The sequence below is a fragment of the Aotus nancymaae genome, unplaced genomic scaffold, assembly GCF_030222135.1.
Source record: "Aotus nancymaae isolate 86718 unplaced genomic scaffold, 86718_ANA_hifiasm-v0.15.2.pri h1tg000010l, whole genome shotgun sequence".
In the NCBI taxonomy this organism is placed as follows: Eukaryota; Metazoa; Chordata; class Mammalia; order Primates; family Aotidae; genus Aotus; species Aotus nancymaae.
The window spans coordinates 69,546,347-69,564,171 of NW_026988421.1; the positions used below are offsets into that span (position 1 = coordinate 69,546,347).

Sequence of the window (17,825 nt, forward strand, 5' to 3'; positions counted from 1 at the left end):
ATGTGAAGGCTTCCACTGGCCAAGGATGTCAGGGTTTCAAGTATCAAAAAGATTAACAGCAGAAGTTGATTAAAATACACCAATAAAAACTCATGTGTTTATAATGACACTGAAAAAAGAGAAAGTCAAAACAAAAATCCCAACCAACCTAGTTGGAAGTTACTGAGCACTAACCCCTTTATTTTTTTTTAAATTATTTTTCCTAAGGAAACTAACACAAGAGAGCACTAAGGTCTTATTTCCCAAAATGACAATAAAGGAAAAAGACTTAACCATTTACATGGCCTTTGCTTTATGAGCTACACCTCTGGGCAAGCAAACAGGGTTAATTAACAAGGGGGCATTTTCCATTACAAGAATTCCAGCTAATAAATGTGAAAGGAATGACAGATTCAAAAAGTGGGGTTCCATTTTGTAGCCCAATAAAATAACACAGGCAATAATAAATGAATGAATTAGAATGAATTCATTGCTTGCATCTTGACTCAAACCGCAAAAAGACATTTTTGAGACAACTGGGGAAATCTGAATATGAACCAGGTATGAACCTGGGAATGCCAAGAGATGACTGTTAATTTTGTTAGGTGTGATGACATCACTGTGGTTATGTGAGTTTTTCTTACAAATGTAAACTGAATACATAATGAAAAATGACACAGATGTGGGTTCACTGAAGAAAAAAGGGAAAGATAAAACAGGTGTGGCTAAATCTTGAAAATTATTGCATATAGAGGATGGCAACATGTAAGTTCATTAGACCATTTTTTCTACTTTAGTGTGTATTTGAAAATTTTCTTTTTCTTTTTTTGAGACAAAGTTTCGTTCTGTCGCCCAGGCTGGAGTGCAGAGGCGCAATCTCAGCTCAGTGCAACCTCCACCTCCTAGTTCAAGCGATTCTCCTGCCTCAGCCTCCCAAGTAGCTGGGATTACAGGCATGCATCACCATACTAGCTAATTTTTTGGGGTTTCACCATGTTGGCCAGGCTGGACTAGAACTCCTGACCTCAAGTGACCCACCCATCTTGGCCTCCCAAAGTGCTGGGATTACAGGTGTGAGCCACCGTGCCTAGCCTGAAAATTTAAAAAAAAAAAAAAAATTTCTATTTTATTATTTTTAGAGACAGGGTCTCACTATGTTGCCCAGGCTGGAGTGCAGTGGCTATTTATAGGTGTGTTCATAGGATACTATAGCCTTGAACTCCTAGACTCATGCAGTCCTCCTGCTTCAGCCTCCTTAGTAGCTGGGGCTACAGGTGTGTGTCACTGCCAGTCAAAAAAACCTAATTAATTCTATTTTGTAATGTTCCAAAGCCAAGCAAAAGGTTCCAGACAGAGAAGGCTTTAGTTAACCCTCTATGTTCTCACAATCATAATCCTATAATCACAAACTACTTCTTAGTTATTTCTACTGTTAGGTAAACAGACTGATATAATGTGTTCAGAATACCCCAAAATGAATCTAGAAAAAAATGTTACCATGAGAGCCTGCTTAAACACTGTTTGCAAAGGACCATGGATTAACAGCTTTACAGACAGGAGACTCTATGAATATTGAACAAATTAAAGCTGCATCTCATTTCCATTTTAAATCTCCAGAAAAAGGAACTGCTGCTGTTGCAAAACTAAATCACCAAAAAACATGGTTTAAGATCTTAGTTGGAGGACTAAAGAAATGCAAGAAAAAAACCTTTTAAGCATTTTAGTCGCTTGCTTAGTTAATACACAAAGTTAAATCAAAGGTCAATTTTCTGGCTGGGCACAGTGGGTCATGCCTATAATCCCAGCACTGTGGGAGGCTGAGTGGAAGGATCCATGGAGCACAAGAGATCAAGACACATCTGGGCAATACACCAAGACCTCAGCTCTACTTTAGAAAAAAAAAAAAAAAGAATTGTTTAGCATATAATCAAGAAAAAAAAAAAGAAAGGCTGGGCATGGTGGCTCACGCCTATAATCTCAGCACCTAGGGAAGCCGAGGCGGGTGAGTCACCAGAGGTCAGGAGTGGGAGACCAGCCTGGCCAACATAGTGAAACCCTGGCTTCACTAAAATACAAAAATTAGCCAGGTGTGGTTGTAGGAACCTGTAATCCCACCTACTCGGGAGGCTGAGGCAGGAGAATCGCTTGAACATAGGAGGCAGAGGCTACAGTGAGCCGAGCATACACCATGGCCTGGGCATCAGAGCGAGGCTCTTTCTCAAAAAAAACACAAATGCTGGCCATCATGGCACATGCCTGTAGTCCTAGCTACAGCAGGCTGAGGTGGGAGGACTGTTTGAGCTGAGGCGGTCAAAGCTGCAATGAACCAGATTGTGTCACTGCACTCCAGCCTGGGTAACAAACCAAGACTGTCTATTAAAAAAAAAAAAAAAGTCAGCTTTCTGCCATACCTATTTTATATAAGTTTGTGCACACAACACATATATGTGTATGTTTTTATGAAATCATGCTAGTCACTTTCACACTAACTGTAAGTTAAATCCTGATCCTGTTTTAGTGTTTTGTATGAATATTAAGTTGCAAATACTAAAAAATTAATGTTAAAATATATTAAAGCTTACTAAAAGGAAGTTTCACTTGGCGGTGGGCGCAGTGGCTCACGCCTATAATCTCAGCACTTTGGGAGGCTGAGGCAGGCAGATCACCTGAGGTCAGGAGTTCAAGACCAGACTGACCAACATGGAGAAACTCTGTCTCTACTAAAAATACAAAATTAGCCAGGTGTGGTAGTGCATGCCTGTAATCCCCAGCTACTTGGGAGCCTGGGGCAGGAGAATTGCTTGAACCCAGGAGGCAGAGGTTGCAGTGAGCCGAGATTGCGCCATTGCACTCCATCCTGGGCAACAAGAGCGAAACTCCATCTCAAAAAATAAAAAAAACAAAAGAAAGTTTCACTCAAACTAAAATGTGAGAGAAGGAGACCAAAAGTTACAAAAGCTTGGGCCAGGTGTGGGGACTGCTCCCAGCACTTTAGGAGGCTGAGGGAGGATCAGTTGAGTCCAAGAGTTCCAGACTAGCTTGAGCAATATAGTGTAGTGAGACTCTCGTTTCAACCAAAAAAAAAAAAAAAAAAATTAGCCATCGGTAGTGTCACATGCCTGTGGTCCCAGCTACTTTGGAGGTTGAGGTGGGAGGCTTGCTTGAGCCTGGGAGGTCAAGGTTGCACTGAGCTGGGATTGTGTCACTGCACTCTAGCCTGGGTGACAGAGCAAGACCCTGTCTCAAAAAAACAATTTATGAAAACTTGAGATAATAGGCAATTTTAATTTTAGAAGTCCAGAGTTTAGCATTCAACAGTCATGGCTAATTCCCACATGATGGAAACTTAAAAAAGCAATCCCACTCACCAAATGAGCCATAATGCTCAATTTGTGCAGCGAAGGCTGCCGATTGAATAGCACCACATCTCCATCGATGAGGTGTCTCTCTACAATGTCACCATACTTGAGCTCTTGAGCCATCTTTTCCCGATTTCCGTATTTCAAAAACCTGAATGTGCAACAATAAACATGATCCGTGAGAACAAAGTTCTCCCCCAGGTTTCTCCTTCTTCAGATCAGGAGTCAATCTTTAATACACCATTTCATAAAATCTAAGATACCTCCATTTTAATGTCATATTGTTATTTTATGTGCCAAGAAAAAAAGCTCCCTATTAAATTATGACAGGGTGGGCAAGGTGACTCACTCCTATAATGCCAGCACTTTGAGAGGCCGAGATGGGTGGATTGCTTGAGCCCAGGAGATTGAGACCAGCCTGGGCAAGATGGTGAGACCTTGCCTCTACAAAAAATACAAAAATTAGCCAAGCATGGTGGTGTGTGCCTGTACTCCCATCTACTTGGGAGGCTAAGGTGGGAGGATCACCTGAGCACAGGATGTGGAGACTGCAGTGAGCCATGATTGTGACACTGCACTCCAGCCTGAGTGACAGAGTGAGACCTTGTCTTGAAAAAAAAAAAAAAAAAAAAAAAAAACCATGATAAATTTATTTTAAGATATATCCTAATTTTAGAAATGCTAAAAGCCCCAGGAGCCCAGGTGACACAAGCAATGATCTACTTTATATAAATTTACTATATTTCTGTGACAGAGTCTTGCTCTGTTGCCCAGGCTGGAGTGTAGTGGTGTGATCTTGGCTCACTGCAACCTCTTCCTCCCTAGTTCAAGCGATTCTTGTGCCTCAGGCTCCTGAATAGCTGAGACTACATTCATGCGCTACCATGCCCGGCTAATTTTTGTATTTTTAGTAGGAAAGGGGTTTTACCTGTTGGCCAGGCTGGTCTTGAACTCCTGGTCTAAAGTGATATCTGTCCACCTCAGCCTCCCAAAGTGCTGGGATTACAGGTATGAGTCATGAAGCCCAGCCACAATGATCCACTTTAGACTTTAGTATCTACTGTATTTTGTTCTCCTGGATCCAATAATATTACAAGCTTGAGAATAAAGGAGCACTTCATGTATATTCAATGACTGAACAGAGCAAATGACATACCTAGGCTCACGGAAATTTAAACAGATTATTTTCTACCTGCCAAAATGACACACAAAGTGTATTCTGGATTGCATTCTGAGGCTGAGTATGACCACAGTGAACTTTGCCATGAGAAGGTAGTTAAATTCAACTGGACTGGGAAAAGATTACCTTTTCATCTGTGTATGTCTCTGCTGAATGAAGTTTGCTCCTGGGTGAACCTCAGGGCCGTTTTGAACCAGTTTCCTCAAGAAATTGATGTTTGCTTTGTTTACCTGCAGTACAAAAACCCACTGAATTGCATCTTAATCTTTACTTTCCTTGTACGGATTCTAGGAGAGAGAGGCACCCTGGGTAGCCTGCTGCCTATGGTCTTGAGTGTAATGTGAACAACAGACTGGCAAACAAGTGCCCAGCTTCCAATGTCAACTCAGCTGTTTGCTCACTGGGTGACATGGCATAATCCTTTCTTGGTGCTTGGTTTCCCCACTGGTAAAACAGGTAGGCTAGATTGATCTATAGGGACCTTCTGTGATCCTACAAACAGTTTTGGGGGTAGGGCGTGGGGTTGTAAGGTTTAAAAGTTGTGATACCAGCACCACAAGCCCTGGTCTGCATTGACTGTGTTCTGTAACTTCTTAAACAATTGTCTTGTGGAATACCTTTTCGGAGAAAGAAACGTTTGGATTATTAGTAACTCAACTGAGGACACACGATACAAGCTTACCAAGAGCTTCTATGATCTGGGCTAATTGTGAGTCTCAAGGGTAAAGTCAATCAATATTCTCTTGTTAGCAGGTCCTGCAGTTATCTAGACCTCAATTTTAAAAAAAAAAGTATGAGCCAGGCGTGGTGGCTCACACCTGTAAGCCCAGCACTTTGGGAGGCTGAGGTGGGTGGATCACTTGAGGTCAGGAGCTCAAGACCAGCCTGGCCAACATGGTGAAACCCCATCTCTACTAAAAATACAAAAATTAGCTGGGTATGGTGGTGGGCACCTGTAATCCAAGCTACTCAGGAGGCTGAGGCAGGAGAATCACCTGAACCCAGGAGGTGGAGGTTGCAGTGAGCCGAGATTATGCCACTGCACTCCAGCCTGGGCAATAGAGTGAGATTCAGTCTCAAAAAAAAAAAAAAAAAAAAAAAAAAAATTACTAGCTGGGCACAGGGGCCTGTAATCTCAGTGACTTGGGAGGCTAAGGTGGGATGATTGCTTGAGGCTGGGAGTTCAAAACCAGTCTGGGCAACACACTGAGAATCCCGTCTTTAAAAAAAAATTTTTTTAATTAGCTAAGCATAGTGATGTGCACCTGTAGTTCTAGCTACTTGGGAGGCTGAGGCAGAAGAATGGCTTGAGTCCAGGAGTTTGAGGTTACAGTGAGCTATGAGTGTACCACTGCACTTTGGCATGGGTGACAGAGCGAGAGTCTGTCTCTTAAAAGAAAAAAGCCTTTCTGGGTATGTAGCAATAGCCTTAAAATGTTCAAATGCTTTGACTCAGTGACTGTAAGATTTTAAAAATAAAAATCTATCCCAAGAATATTAACTAGGGGTAATGTTTACCATTTAGTTTAAAATATGAGGTATGAACCAACACAGAAAACTGTCTAAGATTTTTTTTTTAAAGATGGGGTCTCACTCTCACCCAGGCTGGAGTGCATTGGTGTGATCTCGGCTCAATGCAACTTCCACCTTCCATGTTCAAGAAATCCTTCCACCTCAGCCTCCTGAGTAGCTAGGTCCACAGGAGTGTGCCACCATGCCTGCCTAATTTTTTGTATTTCTGGTAGAGACAAGGTTTTCACTATGTTGCCCAGGCTGGTCTCAAACTCCTGAGCTCAGGCGATCCACCTGCCTTGGCCTCCCAAAGTGTTGAGATTACAGGCGTTAGCTACAATGCTTGGTCAAGATGTTACTAACTGGAAAAAAAGTTATATGAGTATATACATGAAGCCAGAAACAAATGAGGCTGTAGATGTTTTAGAGACTATATACCACCATATATGTATAAAACAAACTGGGAAGAGACAGACACTCATATAAACCAAACTGTGGGATGGGTGGGTTACTAGGGACGTTCTACGGCCTGTTGTTTGCTATACCAAAATACAATGTAAAAAACTGAATTTAAGACAAAGAATTGAGCAGCTGAGTGGTCACTTACCTTCTCAGGAAAAGTTAGAATTTTGGCCACATGGACTGGCACAGCTACCTCATCAATCCGGAGGTTGGGGTCGGGCGAGATGACTGTTCTGCCAGAAAAATCCACTCTCTTTCCCGAGAGATTGCCTCTAAATCGACCTAAATAGCCAAAAACATGTCATAGGTCCCCGTGGCATAACATGTGCTGATGGGAATCGTAAGAAGAAAGATTGAGAAAAGCCTGTAACTTCCAATTAGAGAAGCTGTACAGACACTCCATGAAAAGGAACCAAAGACAGTGGGCTGGCTTCTACATGTCTTGTTGGAAACCTACCCTGTTTTCCCTTCAGGCGCTGGACGAAACCTCTGGTCCACTTCTTGGGCGCCATATTGAGGGGGATGCCCGAGAGCTCACTGTTAATGTAGAGGGCGCACTGCAGCTGCAGAAAGTCCCAGTCCTCCATGATCATCTGTGTCTTTGCTCCTGAGATCCGATGCTGAAACCAGCACAGCCCCAACAGAAACAAACCTGCTCAGTTTGATTTTTCTCACATTTTCTTGACGAAGTTTCTGGATAGATATACTACAAAACTTACAAGCTAATGGAAAGGCACTGACCTTTTTAATAACATCATTGAGGAAAATGATTTCTGTCAATTTCATTGTCAGATCATCTTCATTGGTGCCAGACTTCAAATCACTCACAACGGAGGGTCTGATACACAGAGGAGGCACCAAAAGTCGTGTGAGAATCAAATCAGACGGCTTTCCGGCTTCTGGGTTCATCAGAAGGAGGGGAACATCTTCAGCTGGGATTCGTTTAAATAAATTCAGAACTACTAAGGGATTCAAGTTTTCCTATGGAAAGGACGAAAGGCAGAAATGAAGATACTATGTTAGTTTTCCATAGCTTGGGCCGGGTTTTCCTTCACCATGTTCTTTAACCTATCTGTTACTTTGGATAAGTGACAACAGAGATTTCTGAGGATGACATGCTATGCTGCAAGAATCTTAAAAATGTTTATGTCTTTTATTCCAAGCCAAAAATTCCACTTCTCATAATTATCCCAAGGGGTGTAACTTCAGAAATGAACACAAAAGATTTAGCTACAAGAATGTTCACAAAAGCTGGGTTTTTTTTTTTTTTTTTTTTTTTTTTAGCAGGTAATGAAAGCTGTTCTTAATAGTGAAAAGTTGGAAATAGGCTGACAGGTTACTAGCTAAATAAAATCATGGTATATCTCTATGTGGAAAAGCAGGAAGTCATTTGAAAAAAAAAAAGATACTATACAAACGTAGCAATTGACATCAAGTGTCCATAAAATATTGGTAGCTGGAATAAGTGTGTATATGACTAGTCTCACATCAGGGAAAAATGTACATCTTTGTACAGAGAAAAGGAAATGGAAGCATTCACTGAGGTGTTAATAGAGCTGTCTTTAGGTAAGCTGAATCACATCTTTTTGATTCTTTTTCATATTTAAATTTTCTTTATGGACTTATATTAGCTTTGTATTGACATTATTTAATAAAACTGCAATGCTATAAACAACTTACCTGTAATATAAGAAATATGCAAATTATTAGAGAGAGCCAAAGATCGAAGGTAACAATGGTCACCTTGTCTTGTTGCTTACTTATGAAATTTCCTGGGGATCTACAATTGTGTGACTCAGAGTGTATGTTATAAGTACAATTTACTAAGTATAACTTAATGAGATGGGGAACAAAGTTAGAAATAAATGTTTGAACAGCTACTGCCTTTATGACATTGTAGCCAGAGAAAGTTATTGTTGTCCTGCTCTGGAGGACATCATAGTGTAGCTGGAAAGGAGAAGCAAGAAATTGCACCAGAGAGGTCTTCTATCCAGGTCCTTGCCTGGAGCAGAATTCCCTTCCTTAGCTTTCCTGTCTTCCAGCAACGGGCACCTCGCTACCACCTGAAATTGTGTTAACAGAAACGTAGGTATGGGACAAAGGCCAGAACTTACCTGGGGTACCACCACAGTCAGTATAGGCTGAGTATCCTCGATCTGAAATGCTTGGGACCAGAAGTATTTTGGATTCTTTTGGATCTTGAAATATTTGCATTAACCTTGCCAGCTGAGCATTCCTAATCCGAAGACCTGAGATCCAAAGTGCTCCACTGAGCACTTCCTTTGAGTGTCATGTTAGTGCTCTGAGTTTAGGATTTTGGAGCATTTTGGATCTCGGATTTTCAGATTAGGATATTCAACCCATACTAAACAAGAGATTGAGAACATCATGGAACTGCCGGGCATCCAAGATGGCACAAGGATTGGCAAGAATCTAGAAACCATCTCCTAGCAAGAGAGGTTGTCAAGAGTGACATAACTGCCTCCTAAGAGGGTCATGGAAGAAGCTGCCAACTTATTCTGCTATGCACTGGGAAACCGAGCAGGGACTGATGGAGACAGCATAGGAAAGGCTCGGTTTTGCACAAGGAAGACCATCTTATTGACTAGAGCTCTCTGTGATGCAGTGGGCTGCCTCGGGTGGTGCTGAGAGAATATCAGCCTGCCACTCAGTGTGCCAGGGACATTGCGGAAAGCATTTCCACCTGGACTGATGACCTCTACGGAAAGACTCATCTGCAGGGTCCACAAACCCCTGGACTTGTGTTGACGTAGATTTGGGTATGTGTACATATTAGCCTTCTGGGGATAGAGTCTATAGTTTCTGTCCAATCGCTGAAGTGGGTGTAGGGGGGATGTCTGTGACCCAACTCAGTCATGCTGTGCTGCCTGTACGCCACAGGTTCCATATTCCCAAAAATTAAACAGGCGGGGAGCACATCAGAACATGGACAATCCTAAGATTAGTGAGCAGGGGGCCATGGGCCCACTTGTGTGCAAGTCCTCTTCATAAAGGGTGAACATACTCAATGATGTGGTATCCCTTAGATGCAAAAGGGGCCCTCTCTGAGGAGGGCTGCATGGAATTAGACAAATGGTGAATCCATGTGTTGCCCTCTCCCACATTCCCCAGGTAGTAGAAGACCCAGGACGACTTTATGACTATGGAGGACCTGCCATTGCTCCACGCGTCATGACAGGCATCAAACAAAAATGCAGCTTGTCAAAGAACAGTTATAACACCAAAGGGTAGGATCGAAGGTGGTTCAGATAGCAGAGGAGGCTTCGTGAGAGCAGCTAAGGGACTGGAGGATGGCTGGGTTGGAAGAGGGAGGGAGGGAGGCTTCGCCAGGCTGAAGGAACACTGGGAGTACAAGCACGCAGGCAGAGAGGTGGGATGAACCCTCAGCTACATTCATTATGATCATGACTGTGACAGGAGTGGTGGTGGCAGTGATAAATACTACTGCAACTGGGCAACAAGCTCCAAGCACTTGCTATGTGCCAGGCCATGCGCTAAACACCTGATCTGAAACTCATCTCTCAATCCTCCCAGCAGCTCTAAAGCAGACACTCTTGCAATCCCATGCTACGGATGAAGAAACTGGAGGCGAGGTTAGGTCACATGCCCCACGTCACAGAACTGGTAAGCAGCAGGGCTGGCTCTAATCTCATGTCTATCTGACCCCAAGGCCAATGCTCTTGACTACCACCTGAATCCTCTAGGGTGTCAACTCTGTTAAAGTGGGGTGCGGTGGACAGGGAGCTGGTGGCAGTGGGGGAATGCCCAGGGGTCCAAGTTGGAAGCGCTGGACAGGTGACTCTTTATCAGGAGGTGGGTCCCTCCTGGGCCAAATCACTTAGGAGACATTTTCAAACAAAACGCCTCCCAGGCCCTGCAGGACAATCACTGTTACTGCTGAGAGCTTGCGGAGGCAGAGAATTGGTCCTCGCAAGCAATGGGACTGTCTGCAGGTTTTTGGGGAGGAGCAATTTATGTGGTAGTGGTATGTTAGGGAGGCTGGTCTCGGAGCAGAGCAGTGAGTGAGGGGGAGATGCAGGTGAGGCGACAGCCAGGAGGGCACATTACCCCTTGAGCTCTCTCGACAGGCTGCTACCACCTCACAGAGCTCCTCACTTCCATGGCAGTACAAGGACAAACACACCTTCTCCTTAACTTCCTCTGTGATTGCTTAATTCTAACTGCCTTGGAGAGATCTCCACTTGAATCAATTGCTGATGCTCGCCCTCCCTGTTTCCAGGAGTACTGCCCTTTCTCCACATGTCCACATATGGGCACTCACTCACCTCTGATCCCTCCCCTCTAACACCCATCTCCACTGTGGCTGGTCTATTCCCATCCATTCTTACTCCATACGGTTTTCTTGTACTTTATTATTCACGTGAGGAATAGTTTATGCCCTGTATAGCTATGATTTTAAAATCTTTTACAATAAAAATGTAACATGTTACCCATACAATTAAAAATGTATACTGGCTAGGCATGGTGGCTCTCATGTCTATAATTACTGCCTGGGCATGGTGGCTCTTACGTCTATAATTCTAGCACTTTGGAAGGCTGAGGCGGGTGGGTCACCTAAGGTCAGTAGTTTGAGACCAGCCTGGCCAACATGGTGAAACTCTGTCTCTACTAAAAATACAAAAATTAGCCGGGCATGGTAGCGAGCACCTGTAACTCTAGTTACTCAGGAGGCTGAGGCAAGAGAATTACTTGAACCCAGGAGGTGGAAGTTGGAGGTTGCCAAGATTGTGCAGCTGTACTCCAGCCTGGGCGACAGAGTGAGATTCTCGAAAAAAAGAAAAAGTATTACTGTTAAAAATGATGAAGGCCACGGAGCAGTGGCTAACACCTGTAATCCCAGTACTTTGGGAGGCTGAGGTAAGAAGATTGCTTGAACCCAGGAGTTCGTAGCCTGGGCAACACAGCAAGACCTTGTCTCTACAGCAAATTAAAAAATTAGCTGGGAATGTGCCTGTAGTCCCAGGTACTTGGGAGGCTGACGTGGGAGGATCACTTGAGCCTGGGAGGGTGGGGCTGCAATGAGCCACGATCACACCATCGCACTCCAGCCTAGGTGACAGAGTAAGACCTCGCCTCAAAAATTAAAATAATATGGCCGGGCGTGGTGGCTCATGCCTGTAATCCCAGCACTTTGGGAGGCCAAGGCGGGTGGATCACGAGGTCAAGGGATCGAGACCATCCTGGTCAACATGGTGAAACCCCGTCTCTGCTAAAAATACAAAAAATTAGCTGGGCATGGTGGTGTGTGCCTGTAATCCCAGCTACTCAGGAGGCTGAGGCAGGAGAATTGCCTGAACCCAGGAGGTGGAGGTTGCGGCGAGCCGAGATCGCGCCATTGCAATCTAGCCTGGGTAACAAGAGCGAAGCTCCATCTCAAAAAAAAAAAAAAAAAAATTAAAATAATATATAAACAAATATATAAAATAATTTTTAAAAAAAGAACTAAGGTAAAAACACAAACAAGGGGACAGGGTTGGTGGCATACACCTGTAATCCTAGCACTTTGGAAGGCTAAGGTGAGAGGATCGCTTGGGCTCAGGAGTTCAAGACCAGCCTGGGCAACATAGCAAGAATCCATCTCAATTAAAAGCAAAAGCAAAAACAAAAACATGTGGCATTACAAGGCCAGTTCACATTAACCTTAGTGTCAGATAAACACTTGTTATGGTCAAATAAGAATTGCTGGACAGCTGCTGAACCTAACCGGACCTCTCATTTTGGAAGATAGTGGGCGTCTAGGGATGGGGCAGAGGTCGGGGAGGGAGTGTGTGTGTCATGTGTGGAAGAGGCAGGCAGAAGGTGGGAGTGCATTCTCAGACTCACCTGTGCCCTTCCCAGCAGAGGCTCCACTTCTTTATTATGTTCAATGGCTGTTTCAAAAGACTGAAGGAAATTTGATACAATGGGATCCACCACTTTTTTGTTGGTCTTGTATTTCTCATGAATTATCTTCAGTAATCCGCACTTCTTTACAGTACCTATAAGGGTTCATTTAATTACCAACAGTTAAAAAATTAGGTTCTCAAATTGGCCAGAGGTTGTAGTGTGGTTAATGAAATCACTGAAACTACTATAGCAATAAAAGATGAGAAGTCCACTTCCTAATAGGACATCAGTTGTTAGGCTCTTAGGCCTAAGTTACAGGGAGAAAAGCTGACGCCAGAACATTATGTGAAACTATTAAACTAAACAGAAGACAGTGCGTGAAAAGGGCTATCGCTTAGCCTTCTGTGCATTCCACCCACCATTAAAAGCGCCACAGTGATGGCAGATGTTCTTCTTTCGGCACTTGTCAGAGATTTTCTTCTTCAGTCCTCGTTTCTGAAGGTAGGTCAGGCCGGGCCTCTTCAGATAGTCCAGAAACTGCTTCTTCTCCTCTTGGGACAACATGATATGGCAGCAGGTTTTACAGATCATCTTTTTCAAATTAAGCAAGACAGATAAAAGCATAAGGGAGAATTAAAAATTCTTGTCTTTTAAAAATGCTGTCACCCTGTCTTATATCCTTAACTGAGTGACCATACACACAGATCTGCAAATGGCTCCGTACTATGGATATGCATAGAAAGCCTGTGTTCACCAGATTAGCACTACTCACGGCCAGTAGCCAGATTTTGTTCACTTTGTTTTTTCCTTTGTGCTATTCTGTATTGTTTGAACTACTACTGTTATTTATTTTAACAACATGTATCTACCATCTTCTCAGCGTAAATAAAACGAATAATCCTTGAGTGATTTAATGTAGTGTGAGAGGAAAATATGTATTTAGCATAAAAACGTCCCCTAGACGTATCCCCCACCACTCACAATTCCTAAGTTCACTCCAGTGTCCCTGACCAATCACTCCAGAATTTATGTTTTGGAAACTGGCACCTGTGTGCTTACCTGTAAGATGCCTATGACTGCTCTGAAGTACCCGACATGAAAACACGGCAACTCCAGGTCGATATACCCGTAGTGGCCTAGACAATCAGCCAAGTTTTTCCCACAGGTTTCACATGGACGATCCTTCTCACTCGTTCCCTTCGGAAAAAAGCACACCCAATGATCAACACAGACCGCTGGACTGGAAAGAGGGCCCAGCCATCATGCCTGGCCAGATGACAAAGAATCATTTATTTTGCTTTTTAAATTTTCTTTCTGAGATCACTTCTCACTTTTTTTCTTTTTCTCTCTTAATTTTCATGACTTAGAATCAGAATCAGGTATTCCTACCTTGCTGACTAAAGGCCAGAGTTCTTGACTTGGTCTGATATGTGCAGGGGGAGTTGGGGAGATGGAAGGAAGCCCTTGCTCCTTTCAGTCTGGTAAGTCACCAGTTTTATCAACAGGTACTGGGAAGGGTCAGGGGGCCTTACCATCCTATGGTCGAGCACCCCATATAGCAAGGGGGCGTGTTGGTTGTCCTGGCTGTACAGGTTCTTACTCACAACTTGGATGTGTGCCTGTTGGCGCATCTCCTCGGGTGACTTCATTCCAAAACAGATGTGGCTTCTGGAATTGGAAGAAAAAAGGTAAAAATTACAGCAAAACCTGTGACCAAAAATATCTATCACATACATAGCCCACCATAACCAATATATCCTTCCAACTATCTCCGCTGGCTTTTCCTACCAGTATTAAATATATTCAACCCTTTCTCATTTTTCCTTCACAAACATTCCTTCATCTTACTGGAAGCCAGTTTCTACTCTCACCATCAAAGCAACAGTGCTCAAAAAGGCCACCTAGACAACCTGCCTGCTGCTGAATCCAGTAAGAACTTCCTCATTTTACCTCTGCAGCACTGGCAGCACCCTGCCCAATCTTGCAGGGCTTTTCTCTCAGCTTTGGTGACACAATATACTCTTTGAGTTTTCTTCTTCCCTTCTCTGGCTGCTCTTCGCACAATTGCTTTTGAGGTCTTTTCTTCCACTGCTATCCCTTAAATACTGGTGTACTGCACCACCTAGCATTACAATCTTCATCCTTTTATCTTCTCATTCTACACATTCTCCTGAGTGACCATGCCACTCACATACATGTTGATGTGTATCAAATCTATCTTTGTAGGCCAGTTACTGCTACCCAATTGGACATCTGTATAGATACCTCCTCCTGGACAGTTCCACCTGGGTATCTCACAGGCACTTCACACCCCATATATCGAACACAGACCCTAATACTTTTTTTCCCATATCTGTCCCTTCATTCATTCTTCCAACAAATTGGGTGTTTCCTATGTGCCAGGCACCATCCTAGAGGCTGAGGAGACAGATTAGCTAAGACAGACAAGGTCCATGCCAACACAGAACTCACAGTTCGGGGTGGGAAAGACAGACCACAAACAGACAGATACATAAATGTGAACAGAGGCAGACGTGATATAAGCGGTAGAGTCTGAAGAACTACTTTATGTGGCATGGTCAGAAAGCCTCTCTGTAAAACTGACAATTAATCAGAAGGAAGAGCATCTGAAGTGGAGAGAATGACTAGGGCCGGGGTCTTGGGACTGGCACAAGCTTGGCATTTTCAAGAAACCAAATGATATCAGTATATATTGCAACGTAGAAAGCTAATAATACAAGATGAAGTCAGTGAAGCATGCAGGGGCTAAAGCATGAGGGCTTGGGAACTTTGGTAGAAATTAATTTAAATAATGTAAATGGTAGTGCAATGGAAAGCTGCTAGAGGATTTTTTTTTTTTTTTTTTTTTTTCTGAGACAGAGTCTCACTCTGTTGCCCAGGCTGGAGTGCAGTGGTACAATCTCGGCTCACTGCAACCTCTGCCTCCTGGGTTCAAACAATTCTCCTGCTTCAGCCTCCCATGTACCTGGGATTACAGGCATGAGCCACTATGCCTGGCTAATTTTTGGATTTTTAGTAGAGATGGGGTTTTACCATATTGGCCAGGCTGGTCTCAAACTCCTGACCTCGTTATCTGTCTGCCTCGGCCTCCAAAAGTGCTGGGATTACAGACGTGAGTCACTGCTCCTGGCCACTGCTAGAGGATTTTAAACTAAATTGACATAGCCCTGATTTGCACTTTAACAGAAGTACTTGAGTTGTTTTGTGAGAATGTATTATATCTTACTGGGAGCAGGTGTACAGGTGTGTGTGAAGGGCCAGTGTGGGTGTAGAGCTGCCATATGGGAGGATGCTGCATCCACCTAGGTAGGACACCTGTTCCAGCGAATGGCAACCATCCACACAGCTGCCCAAGCAAGGCATTCTGTACACCCATCTCATATCTCCTTGCCTTCACCCTTAACAATCCTTTCAATTTTACACCTTCAGCCTCTCTGAAATCCACCTTACCCAATGACTCTACCACTCTAGTGCAGGTCGCCAGATCCCCTGCCTGGATCCGTGCAATGGCCTCCAAGGTCTCCCTATCTCTCATTCTTTCCACCATGAATCAAGAGATTTTCCAGGAGAACTCTTATCAAGATACTCTCCTGCTCAAAATCCTTCAAAGGTTCCTCACTGCCTGCAAGATACTTAACACAGCTTCGAGTCTTCTGCTTCCTTCTCATCACCCATGCTCTCTCGCTCTGTTATACTCCTCGAGTTTGGTCTGCTTTCTTTGGCCTGGATCCATTATGTGCTCTCGAAACCCCCTGGACCTACCCTTGTTATTGCACTTGTCATACCCAGTGTTGACTTGTGTACCTTCTCCAACTATATTAGGCAGCAAAAGTTTTATTCAGATCCTATCTTTAACGTCCAACACTGGGTGGGTGTAACACGAAGTACCCTCCTCAGTGTCTGCTGTAAGAATGATGAATTCCCTCTCCCCCGCCTTTTTTTGAGACAGCGTCTCACTCTGTCACCCAGGTTGGAGTGCAGGAGGTTGGCTTACTGTAACCTCTGCCTCCCAGGCTCAAATGTTTTTTCTGGCCTCAGCCTCCCCAGTAGCTGGGACCACAAGCGCGCGCCACCACGCCTGGCTAATTTTTGTATTTTTGTTAGAGACGGGATTTCGCCATGTTGCCCAGGCTGCTCTCGAACTCCTGAGCTCAGGAGATTCACCCGCTTCTGCCTCCCAAAGTGTTGGGATTACAGGCCTGAGTCACCCCGCGCCCGGCTGGATTCAATTTCCTAATGAGAACTATAAGAAGGAGCAACCGCCTCATAAGGCCTTTCTGAAGGCAAAAGCCCGGAATACAGCAGCTTCATTTCTGACACTGCCATCCGTCGGTCTGCGGTACAGCTTTCTAGCTGGCAACCCCATCCTTTCGGTGAGCAACTGCTGCCTCCCTGTCAGACGCTCTGCAGCTGACCGAATTAGAGACAGTCCCTGTCCCAGATTGCTCCCCTCGCTGCAGCAGGGGATTGGTTCGCTGAAGAACACGGGTCAGGTTCGCTGAAGAACAGGGGTCATCGTATGACTTCAGGAGAACGCAAGCTTCGGCCCAGGGTGCACGAATCATTAAGGCTCAGCCCATTCTGCCTTCTCCGCTCAAGTCCAGGGACCTCTCGAGGTGCTGAATCCCCTCGGCCTGACCAATGCTCTTTGACCTAAGCTGGTACTTCTGGGCGTTGCTCACACCTGTGGGACTATTGGCCCTCCCCTTCCCATTGGACCCCATCTCTGACCCTCCGAGACCCGGGACCGCTGACCTCGGACCCCTTGCCCTATTTCTCCGCCCTTTGGCCACTCTTTCTCCATCTTACATTTTCTTGGCCACATCCGTCTCCCGGAACTGCTCCTTCACCATGATGACGGCTGCCAGGACGCCTCCTTGGCACTCGGGAGGCCAGATTAGAGAAACGATGCTCTCTGGGGCTGCTTCTCGACTGGCCTCTAAGACATCTGCAGCATCCTCTCGGCCACCGTAGAGTGCCCCACGTATCCGCTTCCTCTTCCGCTACTCGCCGGCGCGTCTGTCTATCAAGAGAGACTTCCAGCATGCCGCTTTTTTGCCCTCTCCCTGCACCGTCACCTGGTGGCGCTTCCTGGAAACAGCACCGAGGACTGCGCTGTATTTTAAAAATCCCATTTCTGGTCAATTTCTCCAGGTAATCAGACACCTGCGGAGAAACAGCATGTAACTCTTTGCCTCAAGACTTTTAGACAGGCAGAGGGCCAAAACGTGCATAAAATGGAAAATCATCATCATTAATATCAGCACCATTTAAATCAAGAGCCTAATTGTTTAAGGGAAGGTGGAGGCTAAAATGAACCTGTCCATGCAACAGAGGGCACTGTCTGGAGGACCAACAAAGGAAAAATAAACAGAGCAGAAAATATGGGCGCACATGTGCTTCCAGTACCTAAAGTTATTTGGGGGAAGGGGGGAAAGAATTAA

The 17,825-nt window shown here is 44.5% G+C and overlaps 1 protein-coding gene across 2 annotated transcripts in view; it reads right to left on the bottom strand.

The window, feature by feature from the left end:
* Nucleotides 1-17,366, bottom strand: part of POLR3A (RNA polymerase III subunit A) — a 54,601-nt gene extending 37,235 nt beyond the window's left edge. Inside the window, exons 1-10 of one of the 2 annotated variants that reach the window (XM_064374373.1) lie at nt 17,191-17,366; nt 13,893-14,028; nt 13,420-13,557; nt 12,780-12,951; nt 12,358-12,512; nt 7,234-7,473; nt 6,950-7,112; nt 6,638-6,774; nt 4,645-4,748; nt 3,348-3,489 (exon numbers count right to left, since the gene is read on the bottom strand). In XM_064374373.1, coding sequence (XP_064230443.1) covers nt 3,348-3,489; nt 4,645-4,748; nt 6,638-6,774; nt 6,950-7,112; nt 7,234-7,473; nt 12,358-12,512; nt 12,780-12,951; nt 13,420-13,557; nt 13,893-14,028; nt 17,191-17,234 — 1,431 coding nt within the window. In that variant the 5' untranslated portion in view covers nt 17,235-17,366. Of the gene's footprint in view, nt 1-3,347; nt 3,490-4,644; nt 4,749-6,637; nt 6,775-6,949; nt 7,113-7,233; nt 7,474-12,357; nt 12,513-12,779; nt 12,952-13,419; nt 13,558-13,892; nt 15,039-17,190 lie in introns of those variants that run through there. The other variant, XM_064374372.1, reaches the window with a different exon arrangement.
* Between the last annotated feature and the right edge of the window lie 459 nt (nt 17,367-17,825).